We start from the raw sequence: 25,922 nt of genomic DNA, 5'->3' as shown, positions 1-25,922 counted from the left end.
GTGGATCCTAATTAGCAATGCTGCTTTTTCACGGAGAGTATTGCTGCACATAGGCAGGAGCACTCTTTGCTTGCAGAGTGCATCCTCTTCTCACCTGTGAATGGTAGAGAGAGATATGAGGAGTAATTGTAGAACTCATTTTAACTCTCTTAGCTTTGTACCATTTAGTTGTTTTTCTTCTTCTCCCAGTCATGCATGCATGTATGTATGTGTACTTTCTCTGTCCTGCATAACGATGCCAAGGTTATCTTTAAAGCTCTACTGGCATTTTCTGAGTGGTTTTGAACCACTTCACTATTTACCGGTATATTGCTTTTATAGAGGTCGTCTTTGATGACTTTTTCGTCATATGCACCCACTGAAGTTTCAGTGTACTCAAGCATTAGAAAAGCCACTATTTGAGTGTCTTTGTTTTCTTTGTTGAGCTGTTTATTTTGCTTTCTTCCCACACAGTTCCCTGGCCTCACTCTGACAACTGCTTTTCTGCATGAATTACATTCCTCGGGGCCGCAAGTCTCCTAATTCTTCCAGTCGATTTGATTCCTGCCTGTGTGATTAGTCCTCTGCTCCAACACAGTTGGTCTTTGCCAAGCAGCCTGCTTGCTAAGTGCCTTTAACATGAAGACCTAACTACATTTTTTAACCTCATTAGTGTGTAGGGCACTGCTTCATTCTGGCCTAATAACATGGCCACTATTGAATCATCACTTGCCCTAAAACAGGTTACACAAAGGTTACCTAAAACCTAAACCTAAAAAGGTTATCTGTTTTTCTTTTTGTTTGACTGTACTTCTGCTGGGTAGGTCTTTCAGATCATGTCCATTATTTAGCCTGCAAGTTGCTTTTTTGAAAGGAGACCCACGGATTCTACTGAGGTAGATTTATGATGTTAAGAAATTTTTTATTTTTATGTTCAGAAAGAAACTCAGAACCTATTTGGAAACAGCAAAACTAAATTATAAAACCAGTAAGAAAATGTGGGTTTGGAAGAAAATGGGAAGAAGGCTTGGAGGAAAAATTTCCTACTTGTTTCAGCTTTAGAATTATAAACACTTCATCCTCACCAATTTAAACACAGGCTTTTTACTATAATGCTGGATTTTCAGCAATGCAGCCACAATCTGCATGGCTTCACTTTGTCTTGAGGCTTCAATTTTTAGCTTAATGTATTGCCTCTAAAATTTATTTCAGTTGCAGTTGTGTATAAACTTGAAAGGAAAAGACATTCCCAGGTTTCCAAATGTTGTAAAGGCAGCAGAAAAGTTTCCTAAGAAGATGGTTTCACCGGGGAGCTGGGGGAAGAAAGGAGGCAGTGGGTCACATGCCACTTGTGATGGTGCATTTGTGCAGTTGCATAGCACAGCCACTCAGAGGGTGAGACTTCATGATTAATGGTGTTTATTCTTGACAGAAGCCTCCTTTATTTATCTGCAATACAGTTTAGTGATTTTATCAGTCACCTGAATGAAAAATATTCAGTCATACCAATATTGCAGTGTAAATTGAGTAGAGTCACTTTTTATTATATCTTTCAGCCTTATCATCTGCACAGTAATTTTCTAGCAGGGGTTTGATATAGAAAGGCTGGATTTAGCTGTACTTGACACAAAGCCTCTTCAATTTCCTCTAAAAGTTCAGGCTACTCTTAGAAATGTGTATAAATATATATATAAATATATATATATATATATATATATAAAAATATATATTAAAAAGTATATAACCCTCTTATCCAAGCGATTTCAGTATTTGAAAGAATAAAGATAAAATGCGGAAACCAGGATGTAAGAAATGTTGTTCATATGAAAGCATCGAATAGCTCTGAAGCCACTGGTGAAATGCTCTTTAGTGTTTAAGCTTGTGGCTTAGTGCAGTTCTTTTTGCATGGCTATGAAGTCTGACTTTCTTCTAATCAATCATCATCCAACTCCAATCAGCATACAGGCAGAGCCTATCGTTCATCCTGGCTGTAATTTCAGAGTTGAGGACTATAATGGCCACATACAGCACATTAGTCACTGCGATAACAGCTAGTGGCACTCCTGACGGAGGGGGAGGATGGGGAAGAAGGGGAATAAAATTCTTCTCATTCTCACAGTGCATTAGTGAAATAGGAGCAAATGTTAAACAAATGTTTATTCAATTAGCTGACTTAACAGCATTAAGTGTGAGAAAGCTTCTGACACTCCTTTGACCCACTTTTTCTGAGAGAGGAGAGGAGAGAAGTGGCAAGGGAGGCAAGAAAGGGGTACATTAATGCACTCCGGATTTATATATGTCTACATACTGATATGATGGTGTCTCTAGTTAAAGACTGGAAGGGATGTCAGGCTCTGCCTGTAGCCTAGAGGAAGCTAAAATTTGAATAGCAAATGGGACCACCTCTAGAGCATCAGAAGAGAATTGCAGAGCAGAGAAGTTTGCTATAGGAATGCAGCTGGTAATTTCACTGCCCACTCTGTTATTACTAACAACAGATAATGAGTTGGCAGTAGAGCTTTTAGATTTTCCTGCCGCACTTTGTGGTACAGCATAGTTTGAAGGGGAAATAGTGTGTGGAGGTCCATGGCAATCTTATTCAAATAACACTTTCTTGTCCTGTGCTTCTGTTTTATATTCATGATGATGATTTCTGCATCAAATGCAACATTGCTACATTATCCTCCATCTTTTAATGTACAAGTCAGTACATTACATTTACAAGTCTGTAAACTTGGAACCAGCTAAAGATAGGAGAGGAAAAATTTACCAGCACTGAGGTTGGGCTGTCCTGTGAAGGTATAAAGTCTTACTTTATTTATGGTTCAGTGCAAGCTGAGCAAAATAAGGCAGTGCCTGGATAAGGCTCTAGCAGAAGCAAGAGATGGAAATCACATGTTAGCATTACTTTTATTTACTGTTTACATTGCTGCAGTGTCCAACAGCTCTGTGCAGGATGGGAGCTCTGCTGAGTGTTGTACAAATTTTAGGAGCTCTGCCAGGAAGAGCTCGCAGTCTTTGGCAAATGAACTCTGGTGAGTCAGCTCTGATGGCCTCAGGGTTTACCAGCCCCAGCTGTTTCTTCACCCTGGGGATTATCTCTTCTCCCTCAGCAGGGTTGTGTGCCTTTGCCTCATTTACAGTCTCACAGCTTTGCTCTGGCTTCCTGAAACTGGGCAATGAAGTGGCCAGAGGCAGAGATGTTCTGCCTGGGAGGGGCACCAAGCTGGGTACTTGGAGGCTTACACAGCTGCCACAAAATTTGCCAGATAACCTCTGGTCAAAGCCTAGAATGGGCAAGTGGCATTTGCAGGAAGTAGTTATTGCTGGTTACTTTTCTTATGTCTGTGTCCTTTGTACAAGCAAAGAAGTTGCCAGGTAAATGCATATAGGCCTCTCCCTGTCACTGATTGGTTTGCAGCATCCTGAGAAAGATTTGGAGAAAGGAGAAGAAAGCTGGGATGCTCTGTTTGCAAAGGCCAAGTGGACAGTGTTTCAGAGCAGTGCCAGGAGGCAGCATACAGTGGTAGGTGAATGGAAGAGGAAAAGGAGAGGCAGGTGCCTGTGAGGAAGAGAACAAGAAGACTAGACTTGACTTAGAAATACTGGGAGCCAGTAGATAGTTTTATTTACGTTTTTCATAATGAAGGAAATTAAATAGTCAAAACTGTGTCAGCATACACATTTAAGTAATGCATGTGAAGACTCCCAAGTCAAGACTGTATCAGCTGAAGCAGCAGTTGCTTGCTGTAGTCACTACAGGTGTTACTGTGGACTGAAGGTCACCAGTGTTACAGCTGACCTAATTTAAACAGCATTCTGTTAAATAACAGAATGAATATTCATTGCTTTTCATGGCATAAACTATTCTTGAGGAAATCCACATGCTGATAGTTGGGTTATTTAAGAAGTCTTATAAGTAGCAGTGTGTGTAAGAAACCTGGGTCTATGTTCAGGCAGTCCATCAGTTGAAAAATAGGAATACAGTCACTGACTGAGGATTTAGTGCTTGATTAATGTAGTCAATTTTTAACTGTAACTACATAATGTTAACACTTCCCAAAGAAGGAAAGGGGAACCAGAGTAATATTCTTTTGCTGTCGGTCAATGCCTAATTGTCGTGCAGATTTCCTGAACCATGAACCTCTCTTGTACAGTCATTTGTGTCCCTTTTTTTTTTTTCCTGCAATGATGCCTTTTAACTTTATGTGGGAGAAACTTTTTATTCTAACCCCATGTGAGGTTATTTGTATATTTTAGGAATTTACATAGCAGAACTGCACACATTTTGTAAGGCATTGTCCTTGCCTCAGTGAGAAAATATTTGTAACATGGGAACTCTTGATGTGACCTTCCCACTGTGCTTTATCACAGTTTTAAAGATGGGGAAAGAGTGGATCAGGAAGACAACAAACTTGTACAAGGTTGACAGCAGATAAATAATGAAAACCAAACCAGAGCCTGTCTACCTTAAACCCTATACTTCTATGTGAACTACATAGGCATGGACCCACTCATGATTTATTTGAGCATGTGTCTACTGAATGAAAGTTTGCTACCAGATCAGATTCTGTGACCTACTTCCCTATGCTGACTACAGCTCCAGTGTGAATTTTGGAGGAAAAGTGAGTAAATATTCACTAGGTGTTGAAACATGAAAAATTATACAGGAAATAAAGAATAGGGTTTTTTTGTTTTAGGACTTAAAATCATGCTCAAAACCTTCTCCTTTTTCTTAATTTCCACCATTAAGAAAATATAGTTAACAGTGCTTACTCTTTTGCAGCCCTTGAGCTGTTTTATAGTGTGCTCTGACATTTCCATATAGTCAAATAATTCTTTAAATGTTCATTATTACCTGCTTAGTTTTCCTAAGTCTAAAAGTGTGATATAGCAGCTTTGAGGCAGTAAGTGATTCTAGGCGAATGGAGTGCCTGTTTGAAGCTGGAATTTCTGAAAAAAAATTAAGTATTAAAAATTATATTATTGATTTCCCATAGTATGTATTTATAGGTTTGATTGTTTACCAGTTCAATGAGAAGTAAAAAGAGAAAAGAACTGTGGGTTGCATTTGAAAAATGCTCAGTGCTGGCCTCAATCTCCTTACACTGAAATCTCAGAGCTCAAAATAACTTTATTAATACAAAAACCTTTTATTAGCCAGTTGTTGGCTGCTGGTGCTGAAGGGTCAGTCTGTACAAGCAACTATTTCACTATGGTATTAAATAAACAATAGAAATCTAACATGGGAGATATTACCAAAGGAACTGACCCACATGCTTTAGAATAAGAGTCACCACATACCAAGAAAGTCCTTGTTTGCTCATCTTCCAGGTTTTACTAGAAATAAGTGTTAATGTTTTGTGGACAGACATCAGATGATTATTGCAGGAATAAAAAATGAAAAAGAGAGAAGAAAAGTATCATAGGCAGTTTAATGAGCTAAATATTTTTCAGTTCTCCAGGCAGGACTGAATTGAACAGGTATCAGAGAAACAGTGTGGATATCATTGGTATGAGAGTTATGCCATCAATGCTTGCTCCAGCATTGAATAACGTACTGTTAAATGATTAAATATCGAGGTTTGAACTTTGACACGTTCATAATATAACAAGATGGATGAAAAGGCAATAATAAATTAGGTTATGTTACAATATTTCATCCCACTTCGTTGACAAGCTTTGTTCTGTGAGATAGATTATTGTTCCATCTGTAACCTCAGCTCAGTGTCATATTTACAATGTTATAGTTAAGGATCGCTTGCTGTTTTCAATATAAATGTATTTTTCAACAGATTCATAAAAGAGCCATTTAAAATTTTATCAGGACAAAACTTGGCATTAAGATTTCCAGTCCTGGAGTTATAGTTTCCTTTAAAATCAGAAAAAGCTTAAATCACCTTCTTTTTTTTTTTTTTTTTTTTTTTTTTTTTTAAGATAGGTTGTGCTTAGAAGAGGTTTTGTCCAAGTACAGCTTAAAGTTATTTGGAAACCGTTTATGTCACATCTCTAAAACTAGACCAACCTCAAAAATAGTAGTCCAGATTTTCCTGTGGCACAGACCTTTGTGGCTGTTCTGAGTGGCTTTACATCTGCTTCCAGAAAACATTGCTATTGAAGAATGCCTGTGACAAGTGGGGGGTTGTACTATGCGCTGGGGCCTCCTGTAGTTTTTACACTTGCAAGAGATAGAAGAACAGTGTATAGATATTTTGGCATGTATTAAAACAGTTCAAGCACTGCAAAGCAAGTAAGTACCCTGAGGCTACTAATTGGCAGTAATTGTCTTGAGTGGCCTCACTGGAGACCTCTACCAACACCTCATGCATCCAGGAGCTCCTTTTTAGCTGGGCTACCTGTGTTGTAAGTAGTGCCAGTCTGTGGTCCTGCTCCTGGCTGAGCTCAGGGTCTGCACTGCAGGGACCTGTTCTGGATAGAGCCCTCAGAACCATGATGTAATTTGTCTCCTGACCTTTGTCCCTGTCTCCTTCTGCTCTTGACTGGCCCAACCCAGACCTGGTTTGTCACTTTGCCTTGTCTCAGACTCGTGACTGACTGTGTTAGTAGCATCTGGCTCTGGTCACTCGGATCTGGTGGCATGGACTGCATTGCCCATGCCTGGCTCCTGGCTTGCCTTTTCTTAGGGAGCAACTGGCCTTTGCTGCTCCCCAGCACCCTGAACTGGGTCTCTTTTCCTTCCATCCTCCCTCCTCAATTCCTAACTCAGTTACATGCATGAATCCACATAAGATAGTTTCATAGACTTTGGGCTGATCCTCTAATCTCATCAGTAGAGCATTGAGAGGGTGGTTGAAAGGACCCACAGTCAACAAGCTCTGTGCTGGCTTACCTACCCAGGGACTTTCTCCTCTGGTCATAGCCACACAGCAACATTTCACCTCAAGTTAGCTGTTCCGTTAGTACCAGAGAAAGGGATAGGATTTGAATTTAGGCAATCCGATCTTCCTCTTTGTAAAACTGACAAATGCTTAAGTACAAAAAACTGCCTTAAGTATGTGATCAGAGTCCCTGTATCTCAGATTTTTCTGCTGGTGGAAAGAATTTGTGATCCTTTCAAGATAATGCTAGGTAATGATCTGTGCATGCAGATAATTTTGAAATATGTATAACTTGCTCATGCTTGCCTCATCAACTCTCAGATTCCCATGATCTTCCTTCACCAGTTAAAAGGGCTGTATGGGCTGAAAAGGGAATTGCATTTGATTCAGTTTTTGTAGTGGTTAAAATCTAAACCTGCTGCTAGTCAGTCTTCTTGTACAGAGTTCATCTATTGAAGCTGTAAACAACAAAACAAAATGACGCTGTTTTCATATGTAATAACTGAAATCCTACAGATAGCTCACCTGAGGTTCAGCAGTGGTCAGAAAAAAACTCCATTTAAAAAAAAAAGCAGCTTCACACATACTGTGATTTGCCCTACAACTGATGCTGTTCACAGCTGCTGAACTGGTGTGACAATGTAAGTTTTTAGGTCTGTACAGACACCTCTGCAACAATTCATCAAAGAAGTGTCATGACTAATAGGAAAAAATACACCTGTTTGCCCTTACCTGCCTCAGCACGTGTGTGCCATTCACGAGCTGAGTAGTTGAGATTCCCCAGAGCATCAGAGTTGGGACAGGAACAAACTGGCAGGCTGGGTATGGGTGGGGGAGTGGGAAGTCCTGTGTTAGATATGGAAGCTGTATGGCACTCGTGATATTTCAACACCTTAGCAGTGAACAGGAAGCCCTCCTAGACAGGAAGGAGGAGATGCCTTCACAGCTAGCCCTGTTCTCTGTTCCTTCTCATTTGTGTCAGGGTTGTAGATATAATCAAGGTTACTGAGAAAATAATAAAATCATCCTAATGTGCCAGGATAAAAATTAGTGGTGAAATGCAGCCACAGGATCTTTTTTACCTGCAAACCTGGAGACCTTCAACTATGTCTTGAAAGTGTGATCAGTTTTGTATGAAATTTGAATTGAGTTTTCAGGGTCTCTAGAAGTAGACACAGAGGTCCTGATTCAGAAAAGAGCATACATCTGCTTTGCTCCCTCCCTTAAGTGGTCTGAATCTGTTGTATAACAGAAGAACCTCTGCACAGAAGATGCAGGGCAAGCTCTGCCTTCCCGTGGTTTACAGGTGAGGCATAAATTGCCAAGCAGTATCACTGAAAACCTCCTTGCCTCTTCTCATGCTGAAGCCTCATTGCATCCCATGAAGTAGCCTCAGACCCAAGACAGAACGCCATTCAACAGGATGCACAGCTAGGTTGCAGGCTGCTGGGCTGAAGGGTCCTGAGTTTGAAAGAGGGTCCCCAGCTTCTTCCTCTGCTCACGACATCATGGACTAGATGACCTGTAAAGGTACCTTCCAATCCAAACCATTCTATTATTCTGTACATGTGAAATAAAAATTATGGGGATGGACTGCTACCCACATCTGGAGATTAGATTTGTTTGTGACTGAATGAGAATCTGCAGAGCCACTCCTGGGCTGTACTTTTTGCTGTGTACAGGACGGAGGTTATTCTTTATTGTGACAATGAGGTTGCAAAGCAACAGTAAGGTGTTTGGCAGCACCCTTTCTAAAAGCTGCATTTTAGTTTGAAGGATGGAGTTAATACCTGTGAAAGGTGTTCACAGTGAAGTTTAATCACAGAGGGAAAGGAAAGATAAGTGACATTTATTGGACTAAATTAGGATGACTCAAATTGTAGGCCTGAGAGCAGATGAAGAAGGCATGAGGGAAAAAGGGTCTGTAGGGAAAGGAGAGTCTGGGAACACAGAGGAGTGAGAGAAGTCCAGACTGAAAGTGAGCACAGAAATTAGCAGCATGTTCAAATCAGATGCTTGAGAGAAATTAGGTAACATCAGAGTCCAGAGCTGGGAATTCTCTGTGGAATCTGATGACTCCTTATTTCTGCCTCAGATAATACCGTTTTTATGCCTGCTATTGATGGATGTTACCCAGGTCAGTGTCCTTTCCCTAGCATCCTAGGAAAACTGAGGAGCTCAGAAGAGGAGAGAAAGAGGTAGGGCTGAGGAGGGGAAGAGCAGCTGAGTCCTGGTGTCCTTGAATGGCTCTTGCTGGATCTGGAGGGAGAAGCTGACAGCCTGGCTCTTAATCTTGCTCCTGCGGCTGCATTTGGCTGTTGGCCAGCTGGAGAGTGAATCACTGAGGCCGATACAGACTTTCAGCCTTCTTGCATAAGCATTTAAAGAGTTTTCTGTTCAATATGCACCAGATAAGGCCAGGGTTCCAGCCTGTCTGCATGTTTTTGTGTTTCTAAATATGAGTTGGGATCACATTTAAAAAGAATCTCTCGTAAAATGACATCCAGACTTAGTTTCTTTGTTACTCTTGTATTAAATCTGCTGTACTTCTGTATTTTCCTCACTGCCAGGATAGGAAATTTACTCTGTAATGTGATACCCAGCTGTAGTACTTTTTCTTCCTACATCACCATGATTTTTAAAGCTTTTGCCAACCAATCTTGGCCTCATAGGGAATCCGGAGACAGCAAATATTTCACATCTGGTGTGGTTTCATAGTACCGAGGTAAAAGATGCACTTCCACTGTAAAACAAAGGTACTTTAGAACCATGCAGACAAAAAGTTCTCAAAGGAAAGGAGATGTCTGGTTTGCACAGTGGTGGAAAGTAGCTTCTGGTTTCAGGTTCTCAGTGCATTTCAAATATGCTGAAAGCATGATAGTGAGTGGCTTAGCTTTATGTGGGTGACTTGCTCGGGTGCCAGAGGAGAGACTGCACTGTTGGTACCTCCTGCTAGCACAAAATGCAGCTCCCTAACAAACTTTGGAGCTAGGAGGCATTTCCGTACAGGAAGGACTTACCTTGCAGAAAGCTGTTGGAGGGCAAGAAACACAAAAAAGGTCAGATAGGGAAGGGAAAAGAGGGAGAAAAACACATCAGGAGAAATCTTTATTCCTCAGATTTTACAAGCCCTCATGGATTTAGTGGCAGGGAAGCTGGCGTCATGTTAGGAATTCATGACTTTGATCACTGTCCCACTCATATTGCTTGCATTTCCAGGCTGATGGCAGGGCAGAATTGGCTCCTATGTAAGATTATGTTCTGTTGGTCTTTTAGGTGATGACAACTACCTCCATTGATCATGATATGTGTATGTTAAAGGGAAAAAATATACATTTCTTGTTTGATTACTCTTTGTAAGCCAACAGCATCAAAGGAACAGGCTGCCCTTACTGCTCTCACAGCTGCTGCCTGTGTCTGTGCTGTATATATGCTAAATTAATTGGAAAAACAGGGACAAAAAGGCATTTAGTTCAGGTCAGCCAGTTGGACTACAGCAAATGCATGACAGGCTTAATCATTGTGTTTTGCCAAAGAGCAGGTTGGCAAGGGCAGGCACTCCAGCCTCTTGTGATGAAATTTGAACTTTTTCCAGTGCCTTTGGAGATGGGATGCTGTGAGAGAAAAATCTCCAAGCAGAGCCCAGACACTGTCGTATCGACAGGGTGGGATGGTGGGGAGGGTTATGGCGGGTTATTTGTCTTTTGTCAGCTTTAAGCCTTGGTTCATCTCACATAGCATGAGAGGGCACCAAGCTTTCCCTTCACAAAATTGATGCAGTTAATTAATGGGGTCTTGGTAAAAAACATTGGTCACTGGAGCCATACTGAAAACACATATATGCAGTAATCTTTCTTACTCTGCCGCCAAGTTTTGTGCATTTTTCATGGGAAGGGACAGCAACAACAACAAAAAAGTGCTCCAAAGAACCCATCTGTCTTAATGGCTTGCAAAGTTTGGGACTCCTTAAGTGATTTCTGTATAAACATGCCATCTTGCACTTTAAGAAAGAGTAAGCTGGCAAATGAAGGGCACGGTTGCAGGTGTGGCTCTCAAAGCTCCTTTTTCAATAGGCACGTGGTTTTGAAGATGTAAATGATTCTGAATCTCAGTATGTATTTCATATTGCAGTAAGAATTACTATGTAATACAATGTGCATAATTTGCACTAATTGAAGTGCTTTTCTCCTTATCTCCTTGGGGAAAGGTATTGAGGTATGTGAAGATTAAACCAAATATAAAGTCATGTTAAAATTGGTCAGAGAAATGTTGCTAATAATAGGGACAGAGAAAAATTAAATTTCCCAACCTTTTTCTTTCCAGGCAGTTGACTTCAGTACATGTGCAACCCAGTTGTTATTCTTCAAGAAACAAGTGTGTTACCTTTATAGCATTTTTCTTTATTGTGTAGATAACCTGGCTGGTTTTGTTTTTCTTCCTTTTGTTTCTTCCAGGCCTTCTGCCTTATCTAGTAGCCCAACATACTCAGAGCTTCCATTCCTTAGAATTTCCCCGCACCGAAATCCTGCTGCAACATCTGAGTCTCCCTTCAGCACCCCTCACCCATACATTAACCCCTACATGGACTACATCAGGTCCCTGCACAGCAGCCCATCCCTCTCCATGATCTCGGCAGCCCGCGGACTCAGCCCAACAGACGGTGGGTTAAGACAGGCTTCCTGTTTTCTGTCATTGTAGCAACTTAAGTTATATTAATCTTGTCAACATTTTTCCCCCTTTTTCAAAGCAGCTTCACCAGGTTTGTCAGACATATTCATTATGTCATAAATGTTTCAATACTTCATCAGCCGATGATGGCTCATTTGTACATCTCACAAATGTTGAAACTTCAGGGAGAAGAAAAAAAAAAGCCACCTCATTCAAAATTTATGCTGGAAGGGTGGTGTATGTCTTGTGATATCTTTTGTTTGTGGGGCTGACATGGGGTGTAATTTTGATCTCCCAAAAATCCATTGTACCCGCACTGAATTTAATCAGATTCTGTATGAGTTCACATCAGTGTATAACCATGGAGTTCTTCAGGCACAAAAGGCTTGTTAATTAAAACAGTATTTTTCAATTATATAAAGCATGCACTGACTAGTTGCATTTAGTCAATAGTTCTGTTAAAGTTTTGTAGAATTATTTCAGTTTATCCTAGCCAACAACATGGCCAAATGAAAAGATGCTTACGTAGAAGTGGCTGATGATCAAGATTGTCCCTTTTAATCTAAATGGTGGGCAGTATACTTGAAATTCAGTGCATTAGGTCTTGGTATAACCATGGCTTTTACTTTCCAGGCTACTTGGGCTGAAGTGAACTCCTGTGATCACGCTTGTCATTACTCTAGCACATGTCCTATTCATTTGAGTGGGAATTTTGCCAAAGTGAGCCATCAACAGAGTTGCAAAAAAAAGCTGTCTTGTTAATAGTAGGTTTTTCAATAGTTGGTAAGCATAAGCAGTTTGACATTTCAAAATTGTAGCATTTACTGAAGTGAACTAAAATATTACATACTCAGAATCAACTATGTAGAGAAAGGTAATTAAACTGGTACTTTACCTATGGGAAATATCTTCCCAGTGAATTCAGAAACTTACCAGAGTTAAACTGCCTTTAGCTGAATTTGAAAAATGAGCAGTGCACCCTATCCAAATGGATAACTAATTAATCCTCGTTTATAAGAATATATACCTTTACAGTTAATCCATTAATTATGGGCACATATTCTTATGAGACCATTCTTTTAATGACCTATTGTCAGTCAAGGTATATGGCATGCACATAGGGCTTTCCTAGCAGCACTTTTGATGTTGGATGAATTCTTCTTGAATCTACCCTTTTTGTTTTAGCATACGTATTTTTTTTTAAAAAATGCTTTTAAGAAAAAAATTTGAATGGTCAGAAAGGCAAGTTTTAACTTGAGGAGCTTTGGAGCTTTAGATACAGGACAAAAATGACAGAGCTATAACGTAATGGCATATATTGGGAAAACTCTTGTAGTGTACATCTGGGCTTTTTCACAGGAGCTAATGTGCAGAATACCTTGCTATCTTCAATAATCTTCAGGTCCCATTCCTGCAGAATTTCATTTATGCTTAAGGTATCTTCCAGTGGTACATAAAGGAAGGTGTGAAGGACCTATCACCACCTATGACATTGAGCTGTATACAGTCTTGGTCTCAGGTGTATCACACTCTTCACTCACAAAGATGAAGGCACATAGTGTTCTCTGACCCAGCACCCAACTGATGCTCCAGAAACATCCAGAGGTGTCACAGGGTAGAATTTGGTTTCAGATTCTGGCACCTAAATGTAGATGTGTACAGTATAGAAATGTGTGATCTTTCTGTGTTGTTCTACCATTGTAGTCTAGTGAGTTGTAGGTAGTGAAGCCTCAAGGAACTATTCAGATCCCCAACAAATGGACACTTGGTTTGTTAGCAGTTGAGTCTGGAGCTCCATCATAATTATGATGGTGCTAAGGTTCATCCGTCTGCAGTGCAGGTGTTTGGTGCCAGTTCAGGTCTGTGAAATACTCTGCCTCAACTCCACCTGCCACCTCAGAAAGACAGTTTTCTCCCATCAGCCTATATAGCTTGGATTCCCAGGCTTTCAGAGGGCCTGAGACACTCAGGTGTGGGCAGTACAGCTGAGTACATTCTGTCTTAATGCTCATTCCCTGAGTTTGGATTGGTGACTGTGTATACAGCCTTAATCTCTCATAAGTAGATGCTAAATTGACTAGCGTAAGCATCTCTCTTCAGGTTTTAAGCAAATACATGTTACTTCACACTTCCTGTAGGCTCACAGCTCATCTTTGATCAGTTGCCACAGCCCTGGTGTTGGCAGCATCCAATGAAAATACAGTAACTTGATTGAGGCATTGAAGATTTCTCAATCAAACAGCATGCTGTTGAAAAGCTGCAAGTTTGTTCCCTGGAATCCATAGTCTGTTGTATGATCAATCAGGTGTACAATAAAATGCCTTTTTTTCAGATGTGGGTTCCTGGGATCAGAGAGTCTGAATCATGGCTTGAGCACTTCTAGAATGCAAATGAAACACTCCTGTGGTTTAAAGGGGTACATGCACATAATGTAGTAATAACACAGAGGACACCATGGCTTAAGAGATAAAGCATTTGGATTATGAATACGTGGAAGTTGTTATTGCTCTTCTGAAAGCCATAGTGAGATTTCTGTTGCTGGCTAATTGCTTTAGGACAGTTAGATAATTAGATCAGTGTCCTATTGGGCTCAGTCTGTCAACTCACAGATCTGGGGATGGCCAGGAGCCAAAACAATCTGGAACGTAACTCTTGTCACTTCTCCTTAGCCAGCAGATTTGGTGGGTCAGGGGTAGCTGAGGACTTCTCAGAGGATTTGGAGCAGGGGTAAGGATGGAGTTGTTGGTGTGTGTAGAGGAAAGTGCTCAAATGGAGCTCAGCTGTGCCTACTGTGGAGAGGCAAATGCCTCCATTTATACAAAAAAGGGGAACAAAGCTGAAGCTGCCTGGGAATAAACACCAAAAAATTCAGGGCTGCGGGTCTTCCCATTTACCCTTCATTTGCCCTTCATGCAATACATCATTTAGTAGGCTAATTTTTTATGTTTGAGGGAGGTAGTAAGGAATAATCTTTTAAGAGCACCAGAACATTTCTTGGCATATGGAACATTTAGTAATTATGTGTTCACTGTTTTTTTTGCAGCAGTTAATTTTAAAGTTTGTAGCCAATGTGACTGTTAGTTAACCCAGACACTTATGTCAGAAACCTCAGGAAGTATTTTCAGTCTGTCTGGAAATATACCATGGTTGCCTACTACTGTAAAACTTTAAAATCAGTGATTCAGTGTGAGTTACCCATCTTTTAAAATTTGGTCTGAATAATTTATTTACCATTTCACAGAAAGATGAAAGATTGTATTTAATTGTAAAATCAACTTGTAATTTTGAAAAAATATCAACAACCTTTATTTTATCTCAGCTCATTTTTGTGCCATTCCTATTTCTGTTTGACATACATCTATTTTTCATCAGCCTTTCTTATATGTTATGTTTAACATCATCAAAAGCACATTCTTTCTTTTTATTTGGTAGTAATAAAGGCAGACTATACACTTCAGCAATCTGTTGCTGAATTAACTTTTCTCCCAATTCCAATGCCTTGTTTATGTTCAAAAGAACTGAAAGTGTAAATCTTGATTCTTTGTTTTTAGGGTTTGCATTTAGGATTTGATTTTCTAATGAAAATATAAATTATCTTTAGCTCTGTGTAGGTAACAATATTCAAAGAATTCCAGCCCAACATTTTGTTTTCATTCAAGATTCAGCTGCTGAGATTAAAGAAAAATCTCATTGAATGAGATGAAAGAATATAAAAATAATCTGGTGTACCAGCTTGGGGCGCAGCCCGTTAACCTAAGGAACCTTGCATACCATCTTGTGGTGACCAGAGTGTAAACTGTTTTGCAAGTGGGAAAGGGAGAGACCAGGGAGAAGGGCTCTGGCTAACCTCAAGTTTCATGGCAGGTCAGGGTCAGGATCAAGGAGAGGGAGCCCACCTTATTTTATGAGTATGTCTTACACAAACTCATCAATTAACCCTCTACCTTCAATAGCATCTGAAGCCTGCTGAGAGGAGATGATCTTAAAGTGATGTCAATTTTTTGTATTTGTCCAGGGTTTCCCATTAGTTGACAACTGCTTGAAAATTGGAGGGGAACAGGAAGTGCTCATGTTATTTTTAAATGACAGAACAGCTAATACAAGTCATTATCAGAGGACTGCATCAGGATAACCTCACTGATGGGATGTAGAGTCTATTCATTCTGTGGTTCAGTCTGCAAATAGGCTTGTGTGTCAAGTATATTTATACATGAACTTTGAAGGATGGGATGGTCACATTTATTGACTTCAGTCTGTCCTCCTAAAAAACTGACCCTGTGTTGTTCATGGACAGCTATTATTTGTCCTGGAATCATGCTTTATCCCTGTTTTCTCCTAAGCATAGACACAGAGAGGGACGTAGTGAGAGAGAATTTTCTAGTCCCCTAAGCAGAGACTCCAGATACTTGAATGCTTATGGAAGTTCAGCCGTCCTGTTACCTTAGAGACGGATTCCTTTGAGCCAGGGATGAGGTAAATGTGAATAAAATGCTAGGAAGGTTTTCCTGCTTTTTTATGTCACTAAATAAATCATACTAGTTTCCATTGCTGTCAGCCTGTCACTTTTTGAGTCACTTAATAATAAATACAAAAATATGAGATCACCAAGCTCATTAATATTTTAGGTCTTGCTCTTTTTTTTTGCATGGTGTCTTTACAGTACCATTGGTTGAAATATATAGACCGGTGGTGGCAGAGTGCAGACATTGCATTACCTTAAAAAATAAACAAGCTGTTTTCATGGCCAGAGAAACCGGCAATGTGATAAAACTTTCCTTCTTGTTTATCTTACGTCATTAACGGTACTTTTATGTTGTTTTTTTTTAGCTCCACACGCTGGCGTCAGTCCAGCTGAATATTACCATCAGATGGCTCTGTTGGCAGGCCAGCGCAGCCCGTACGCAGACATCATTCCTTCAGCTGCCACTGCGGGAGCCGGGGCTCTTCATATGGAGTATCTCCATGCCATGGATAGTGAGTGGTATTTTCTAGAGATATAGACGGTCCTACAAAGGGAGCCATGTGGGTTGTTCATAGTCTGACCCAAAAGGCCTCCGTGCTGGTAGAGAAGTGGGAGTCGACATAAACCTCCTCATGGAGCCGGAGGGCCAGAGAATTGATTGCCAAAGGCACAAGGGTTATGTCAAGCCTAAGAGTAAACTTTGAAAGAAGGTAGGAAGAGGAGTGGGACTGCTCCTGAAAACAGGTTATAAATTTTATTTCTAGCAGGGCTTGAGTGCTTTTGAAAATGTCCTTTTCTATTTGCAATCAGTAATTCACTTTCATAGTCAGGCTGAGTATTTCCCTAATGAGCTCTCTGTTAACAGAAAGTTTACATCTGCTTTTCTGTTAGGACAGCATGCCCTGCACCTTTCAGAGAGTGCTAGCTGCACTTAGAAGTTGTGTATCATAGACCAACAGACCAGTGACCACTTGTAAAGTGAAGCAGTTTGCTGAATTCTTAAGTATCCTGACTTAGTTTTCCATAACATTTCCATAATTTTAAGAGCCTTTTTATCCACTCAGTACCTTTCAGTCCTCTAATCTGTCTCTGCTTCTTTGTTGAAGGAGGAAAAGAGAGGACCCCATTGCAAACTGCTTGCTACTGCTTCTTTTGATCAACCAGAAGGGATTATGCAGAGCATTCCCCTCAAGTCATAGATGCTTACATGCTTTACAGGATGTACTCTCTTCTTTCTGATGAGGGCAATAAAAAATGGTGACAAGAAAAGGTGGTGATGTTGACTTCTGCTTGGTAGTACAGACCAATACAATAGTGTTAGACAATCTTATTTTCCTGTAGAATTTTAAACTTTTTGTTTACATGCTATTTCTTCTTCCTGCTGTTGGCTGCACACCATAGTTGGTGATCTCAAGGAGCGTGGGTGTTGGAAGGTTTACCTCTGGAGTGCATAGGAATATAGGAGTATTTATAGCTAGCCCTGCAGAACACATGCCAGGGAGTGTGAAGTACTTGACTGACCAATAATTTTTATAAGAGTCAGGCAAGACAGATGTGAAACTGAGCAGGAAAGATTTTTTTTTTTATTCTGTTTCCTTGCTAATGAAGGATTTTTAAATTTAATTTTCTATTATCAGTCTCACTGCACCGGTAGCATGCATAAAGAATTTACAGTAACATACCTTAAGCACGCTGCAGAAACACAGTGAACTCACACAAGTAGTCTGGACTTAAACCAGAAATTAATGTGCAGACTTGGTACTTGAAAGCTTAAGAATATGATACTTCCTGATTTGGATTCTGAGAGAGATAGGGAGAGATGAGGCACACTGCTAAAGCACTGAATGCCTGCTAATAATACCTTGTAGAATGGGTATGCTGTTACACGTGCTTCAGGTGATGTAAATTTGCTGCTGTGTTCCAGCTGCAAGGACAAATCCCCAGCTTACATGAATGGGCACGTCTTCCTTGAAAAGGATCATAGAATCCTAGAATAGTTTGGGTTGTAAGGGAACTTTAAAGGTCATCTACTCATACTTCACTTGCAATGAGCAGGGATATTCTAAATTTTCAAGGGGTTTGGTTCCTACTGAGAGAGAGTGTGTCTGAATGTTACCACTTCTTACTTAACAGGAAATGTTTTGACCTTTGCTCATAATTTCATCCCATTCATAAAAGGTACCTAAACACTATCCTTAATAAGGATATTTGTGTTCACCAGCTCTAGCTAGGATACATTTGAAATGCACACTTTGTTTTGTGTTTGTTTTTAAAAATTAAGATCACACATTTGAGATTAATTATACCAGCAACTTTTCAATTAGGCATTTTTTCAGAGTTACAGACAAAAACTGCACTATTATGCAAATGGGTTATTTTTAAACAGTAAATAGAGAATTAAAATAAGAGTGAATCCTAGTAAGGTCACTCAGCTCACCTTCTGTATTTGATGAGAATGTGTTTAGTCAGGCAGTAGCTGCTTTTATCTAAATAGAGTATGAAGTTACCCTTTTACTTTGTAAAAACTAATTAAAAGTATCTTAACTTGCATGGGTATACAGTAAATTAATTGTCATTAAGTAGGAATCTGAATGTCCTATCATTCATCATGCTAAAGAAAACCCCTTTCTTCTTTGTCAGATTTTTAGATTAGAAACAAGAACAAAACAATTAGCAGGAAGCTGTTATTAAGACTCTATAAAAATCCCCAATAAGAATGCCCATGTATGCATTTAATAACAAAGTACAGCAATCAATGGGAAGCAGTGCCATTTGTTTGGATCTTTCTTCTTAAAGATTTGTATGGTGATCTTAAAAGTAGTCTTTTGCCTTTGCCCAGTCTTGTCAAAGGAAGCAGAAGACACATGAGTAGTTTCCCTCATTATCTATTTCTCACTATCAAATTCTGAGCAGAAGTTGACTCAACTGACTGAAAGGCTGCTGCTCATTTATCCCACACAGCAACCAAATAGATACAAGCAAGACATTGTTCTTCTTTTGTGAAGCAAGTCTGTCTCCTAATAGTGCGCTTATACAGCATCTAGCACACAAATGTGGAATCTATCCCCTCCTGTAGTGCAAATAATAATTCCAACACCAGCATACACTGACTTCCAAAGTGTGTTACATACAGTATATGCAGTTTGGGGTCCTCTGTTTTGCTGTGTGGTGCTGGAAAACTGATTTCAAATGGGGATTATAAGACTGGGAGAATTGTTAATCAGAGGTTAAATCTTACCCAAGGAGCAGTAGACTTCTTGAAGCTCTGAACTTCACTGTCCATGAACTGTCTAATACATTGCAGAAGAATAAAACCAGTATTATGCATACTTAATTGTAATTCTTCTTCCTCTTGTCTTGAGTGGCATGAAAACTGGACGAAAATTTTCTCTGCTGCTATAAAGCTTTTCTTCTGTTTTGGTGGCCAGAGACCCTTAACAAGCCTTGCCATCTTCTTGCTTGTTCTAAAAAAGTCAGATTTTCTGTTACCTTTAAGTGTAGCATCAAAAATGGGGCGGAGTAGATGTGGAAGTTATTGACATCACCACAGCAGCAGCAACTGAAATTCCTTGTTGTGGCTGTAAAGATGTTGAGTGCCAAAACTGTCTTTAAGCACTATAGCAATTTTAAAAATCACTGTCTTTGGGTTGATATGTGCATTTTTCACTTGGGGAATATGTTCTGCTCTCCTAAATGAGGTTCAGTGGAACACAAGCATGTTCCCTGAGGTTTCCAAATAATGAATATCCTCACTCAGAACAGGAGGTTTCTCTCTTTTAAAGGTATTTGATAATGACCTACTCCTTTTGGCATTAGAGACTCTGACCCAGCTGACCTAAAGAGTTTGGGCAGCTGTGGTGCATTGACCTTGGCTGGAGGCCAGATGCCCCCCAACCTGCTCTATCAGTCCCTCTTCTCAGCTGGACGTGGGAGAGAAAAATAGATGGAAAACAACATTGTAGGTTGAGATAAGGCAGTTTACTCAGGCAAAAGTGAAAGACTGCATGTGCAGAAGCAAAGAGAAAACAAAAATTTTTATTCCCTACTTCCCACCAGCAAGCAATGTCCATCTACTTCCTGGGAAGCAGGACTCCAGCACACAGAGGGGTTGCTCTGGAAGGCAAACATTGTAATTAATGAGTGCTCCCTTACCCCCTCCTTTTCTCAGCCTTTATGTCTGAGCTGACATCATATGGTGTGGAATATCCCTTGGGTCAGTTTGGGTCAGCAGGCCTGCTTGTGTCCCCTCCCAGGATCTTGCCCACTTCCAGCCTGCTAATGGGAAGAATGTTGGCAGACAGTGCTGTGCCAACACTGCTCAGCAGCAGCCAAAACTTCTTTCCAGCTACCAGTGCAAAGCACAGCACTGTGAGGACTGCAGTGGGAAAAAATTGAACATGATCTCAGCCAGACCAAAACACTAGCCCAGAGAGTTAAGCCAGAGTGAGAAGCTTTGGACTGGATTTGGTTTCTGTTGGTCAAAGCACAGTTGGAGAATGAGGGTGTAGTATCAAAGCCATTCCTTCTTCTCTCATCCTGATGACAGTTTTATCATTTTGAAAACTAAGACAAAATTTATTATAAACTTTATTAAAGTGAAAACAAAGTTTTTACACATCTGTAAACAGAAGGCAGAAGGAAAAGAAAGAAAGAAAAAAGGTTTGACTTTAAACCCACCCCCCCTAAATTTACCATGTTCACAGCCTTCAATAAAAACTAGTGCCTGAGACATCTTCAAAGAAGTTTGATTTAAAGGAAGGGAATAAAAAAGGTTTGATGAAGTTTGATTTAAAGGGATGGAATAAATGATACATGTCTGAAGATTGCCTTATAAATGATTAAGCAATGCTAAAAACTTCAACTCAGAAATCAAATTCATGGGCAAATTTGCTGGATGGCATATTCCATTTTTGAAATTTATGATGAAGATAGATATCTGTTATTTTAGAATTGATCTCCACCTCAGAATAAGATCTTTTCTTCTGACACCTGCTGGATTTTTTGTTGGCACACTCAAGTCTTTACTGTCTACTACTGACTTTTTATTTCTATAATGTCTACTCCAAAAGGGTGACATTTTTAAGCAAATCTTCACTGTCATCTTCCATTTTTGTGTTTTGCCAAAGCTGATGTTCTTTTATCAGCCCTTCCACAGAGGTAAATGGATTTTTAGTGAATTGGTGCTCCTTCATTTTCTGATTTTAAAGCATTATTGAGTAGGGAATGCAATACTTTAGTGGGAGAGCACTGTGAGCAGATGAACGTCTCAAATTGCTAAATAAATATTGAAGTGTTTGTTTTTGAAATAAAAGCTGGGCAAGGCTGGACAGTTTGGTTTAGTATTCAGAGGCACTGACAAATTGTGACCTATTCCTTTTTATAGTAGCATACTAAGAAATTAATGTTATTGTCCTGTAATGAGTGGCCAGCTCATGCTTAAGACTTTTAAGGCAAGTGAGACCTAATTAAACCATGAAGATAGGTCAAAACAGTAATTCCATTCAATTGCAGTTTCAGTTTTAGAAGTCGTGGCCCCCCTTGAATTGAATCTCTGTCTCCTGTGGTCAAATTCGGTGGAGCTCTTACCTGGCTAAGCAGAAATGTTCCCTTTTTGCAGGATCCTGCAAAATATCCCTTAGGAGATTGTTACTGTCCCAGGTAGATGGAGGGGGCTGCTGAATTCCCAGAGCTAGATGGGGCCTAAAACAGGTGCTGCCTGGAGGAACAGAGGAAGCCTGAGACTACTGTATGTGTGGCTCAAGCCCTGGCACTGCCCCTGACAGCTGTAAGGAGTGTCCATCTCCATCCCTGGCCACAGATCTGGTGCATCCAGAGTGGACACAGGGATGCCCTGGCAGCAGCTGGCAGGCAATGGGAAGGTGTAGCAAGCAGTGGGCAGACATGCAAGGACCATAGCATGACTTAGACAAGGGGTAAAGGAGACTGGTTCAGTCCAGAATGGGTGAGGAGGTGGGAAGTCATAGCAGTTTTTGAGAGTGTGCAGGGCACTGCAGGGAGTATAATGTCTGTACTTAGCTATGCCCTTGTAAAACCATGATAAAGCACTTGAATTGTATCCTCATCTGGGCTAAATTACATTACAAGCACTAACTTCAGAGGCATTGTTTTAATTCATTCCAGCTGAACAGTCAGCAGAGAAAAATTGTGGATTAAAGATGCAAGTGCAAATTACTACTATTTTTGTTTTACCACGATATGTATGTTGTATGTCTTTGTTAGATATATTGTGGTTTCTTATAGCTGCTGATCATTGTTGTTTCTTACTTTAGCACAAGTAAAATATCTCTGCCTTTGAAAGACATGATGAACAGCACTAATAAAATATCAGACACAGTACAATAGCAAGCTCCTAAAAAGGAGATAGAACAGATTTCAAAAAATAGTATGTGGTAGGTTTTACAAATTAATAAATGGCTATAGCTAAATTTTCAATGATGAATCAAGAGCTTGAATATTCTTTGAGAGACTGGAGCTGTATGGGCTAAGGCTTTTTCTGGAGACAGAGCAGGAAGGAACAAAACTCTGTATTACCCAGATGTCAAAGAGGATAAGGATTATAAATGGAGATCTGATCACACAGTCACAACAGCAATAACATGGCAGCCCTGATAGTGTATTAAAATCTTGGCTGGTATGCACAAAAGAAGAGAAACTCACTCAGGTGGGTAAGAAAGCATACTAATATAGTCTATCTAGCTCTGATCTTGAGATGAGTCTAATTAGAGTAATTTGGCCTCTTCTCCTGGTTTTTGTTAGACATGTAACCTTAAATACCCTGCAAAAAAAAGATCCTGGACACAGAGATGTCAAGAAAGTCAGTCCTATACTGGATGCTTGTGGCCAACTGTGAATTATTAGCAAGTTACAGAGAATGTCAGGGACTCTAGGAGAGGCAGCTGTAAAGTAGGCATCAAACCCAAGACCTGCATGACCCTGGCTGTCATTATCATTAGGATTCAGTCCTTTACTACAGGTTAAAGGGATTAAAAAGGTAGAAGCAGCAGTACTGTTAAAGGAAATTGTTCAGTGTGCAGTGGGGAAGCAAATTCTCTCCTGACTTTCAACCAAGATAGAAAATAATTAAATAAACGGAATAAATTTAAGATGATATATCTTCTGTCAGGACTGCAGAGAGTTGGGATGACATGGTAAAAGAGATCAGAAGAGGTAGAGATTTTCAGAACAGGACATAAAATTTAGAAATGTAATGTGTATTTATTTAGGTGCTATCTGTATGTTTGCCTTCACTTTGCTGCTTTGAAAAGTCTAATCCCCAGTTTTAAAGAAATTTAGCAGTTGTAGACCCCTATACACCCCAACAAAAGAATATTGTGGGATCTTGGACAAATTTAAATAAAGCCTGCTGTTTCTCATTTTAATGCTCTGAATGTCAATCTGAATTCTGCTGATAGAGCTGGCCCTTTTAGTGTTTGGTTTAGTCCTGATTTTTAGTTTTGCATGAAATATCCACCTGCAGAATTACAGTCAACAAAGGGAAAGCTGCCTCTTCATTTCTGTTCTCTATTTGACATGTGTAGGTTTGGCTGTATGTAGGAAAGTGTTGTGGGTTTGGGCTTGCTGGTATCCCAGATCTGAACCACTGTCTCATTGCTCATGGTTGAATTAATGATGTGAATGTCTAAGAAGCCATCAGATTCATAAATCACCAGAAATGAGAGGGATAACTCATAAAAGTCTTTTCCTTTTGTTTAGCCATTTATCATTTTGTTTGCACATTAATAAACAGAGCTCCCTTGAGGTAAGCCATAGGAAGAAAGATTTTTCTTCCTAATTTTCCTCAATCGTGGCCAGTAGATCACAAATGAAGAGAGCAGGCTTGTCACAGTGTGCTGGTGTCTCTCTCTACCCATCACTGATAACAAATAAATCTGATGAAGTCTTGGTGGATACTTATTTGTGTTTCCATACCAGGTGCCAGGTTCCCGAGTCCAAGGTTGTCGGCTAGACCGAGCCGGAAGCGCACGTTGTCCATATCCCCCCTGTCTGATCACAGCTTTGACCTTCAGACCATGATACGGACCTCTCCTAACTCCTTGGTCACCATTCTCAATAATTCTCGTAGCAGTTCGTCAGCCAGTGGTTCTTATGGCCACTTATCTGCAAGTGCAATAAGGTAAGAATTGCATTTGCTACCTGATTTGTATATTCTCATTTATGTGTCACACATATGCAAATGTGAACATATACTCACATCTTTAAGTAATTTGTGTGGGGCGTTTTGTGAATATGTGCATTTTGCACTTTCTATAATGTATGTTCATCGGAGCTTAATTTAAAGTATACAATATTTTTTTCCTGCTCAAAAAGGTAATAACAAGGAACTTTTTGGCCTATTATTGCCCACTGCAGGTAATATTTTGTCTGACCAGCAGGAACAGAGTGTGATTGTGTGTCCTGTAATCCGTTTTCAGAGAAGAAACTCTAGAATAGGTTTGTGACTTAAGTCACTTGGGTTCTTCTGCCCATAGATATGATGGACAGTGAAATGTTCCTACATTACAATCATCAGAAAGTAAAGAAGAAAAATATGGTACTGTTCAATCCAAATGTTTGGCTGTAACTTTTGGGTATTCAATTTTTTTTTTTTTTCATGTTTTCATGTCTTGAAAGATTTGACATTCTCTGGTTAATTTCTTTTTTTTTTTTTTTTTTTTTTGGTACCAAGGAAGTACTGTCATCAGAAATGCCATGATTTTCACTTGCCTGCTTCACTTGTGTGTGCAAAAAGCCAGTCAGGAATGGTTGTTATGGAGGCGGAGTAGCAGAGTAGCAAATGAATAGCAGAGTAGCAAATGAAGAGATGGACAGAAGTTGTGCAGAAAAGGGAAGCAAATAGGGCACAAAGGAGAGGGAACTAAAAGGATAATGTAAAAAGAAAAAACGGAGTGGAAGAAAAATCAAGAACTGCACCAGGAAAAATGGAGATACAACTGCAGAACATTTTTGTATTCATGGCATGGCTATATGTTAACTGAGAAAAGCTCATTTGGTATTCTAAAAAAAAAATACCACACCTCTCCAAAGTGTCAGAAAATGTTGGGCTTGCATTTATAACCTTCAAAGAGTGCTTCTGGGCCCTGGCTTAGCAGCAGCTTCCACCTTCAATTTGCAATGAAGCAAAGGAGCGAGTCCCTACAGCAGTTTCTTGAGATGGGGCACCCATTTTAGGCAAGGCTCAAAGCACTACCAAAGTCATGGGTTTGACCCCCTGTATGGACCATTCACTTAAAAAGTCAGATTTTATGAGCCTCATGGGTCCCATCCAACTCAGAATATTCTATGAAATCTGTGAAATGCCTCTGTGGCAAAAATGACACATTTACAGCTTCAAAAATGGGCTATGGGGGTTTTCACTCCTGTAGAAGATGAGGCACACAGCTGGCATGTTAGAAACCATGAGCCTGACAAACTCTGAGAGTGACAGCACTGCAAATATTGGTATTAGTATAAGTGCTGTGTTTTTCTTTATAAGCACTTTTAAATTGTCATGCTTTGTAGCTCTGATGTCTTTGAGTAGCTGTGTGGTATTTCACAGGTACAGGTATTGCTCTCAATACAGCTTGGCAGTCAACGGATCCATGATCCCAGTTATGAAGCTCCTCAGTGAGGGATGTGATTTATGCCAATGGCTGGCAGCAGTTGGACCACATATGTCAGATACATGGAACTGTGTGAAGGTGTGCTATCTGCACTGTCATTGAGATGGGATGGCACTGAATAACTAAACTCCTTTCCTGTAGCTTGTAGCTTTGGTAAAGCAAATAGCGCCTGAAAGTTGGCATAGTCTCTACAGTGGAGTTAGTCTTCTCTCCTTTTACTCTTCCAAAGCAAAGCTGGAGTCAGGTGAATAGTTTTGTTGAAAACAGATGTGGAACTGGAGGGAACTGTGGGCAAAGATTGAGTTAGGATGGTGGGGAGTGTTCACAGTGAGT

At 40.0% G+C, this 25,922-nt stretch overlaps 1 protein-coding gene across 3 annotated transcripts in view; it reads left to right on the top strand.

Annotated features, from left to right (window-relative positions):
• The window catches only part of GLI3 (GLI family zinc finger 3), a 204,610-nt gene that overhangs the window by 123,054 nt on the left and 55,634 nt on the right, over positions 1-25,922 (top strand). For all 3 annotated transcript variants that reach the window (XM_059849817.1, XM_059849833.1, XM_059849824.1), the window contains exons 5-7: positions 11,273-11,478; positions 16,314-16,460; positions 23,902-24,103. In XM_059849817.1, the coding sequence (XP_059705800.1) occupies positions 11,273-11,478; positions 16,314-16,460; positions 23,902-24,103 (555 nt within the window). The remainder of the gene's footprint in view (positions 1-11,272; positions 11,479-16,313; positions 16,461-23,901; positions 24,104-25,922) is intronic.

Source organism: Haemorhous mexicanus, chromosome 1 (assembly GCF_027477595.1).
Source record: "Haemorhous mexicanus isolate bHaeMex1 chromosome 1, bHaeMex1.pri, whole genome shotgun sequence".
NCBI lineage: Eukaryota > Metazoa > Chordata > Aves > Passeriformes > Fringillidae > Haemorhous > Haemorhous mexicanus.
Note: the sequence above shows the minus strand (reverse complement) of the source record. Positions and strands in the feature narration are given on the sequence as shown.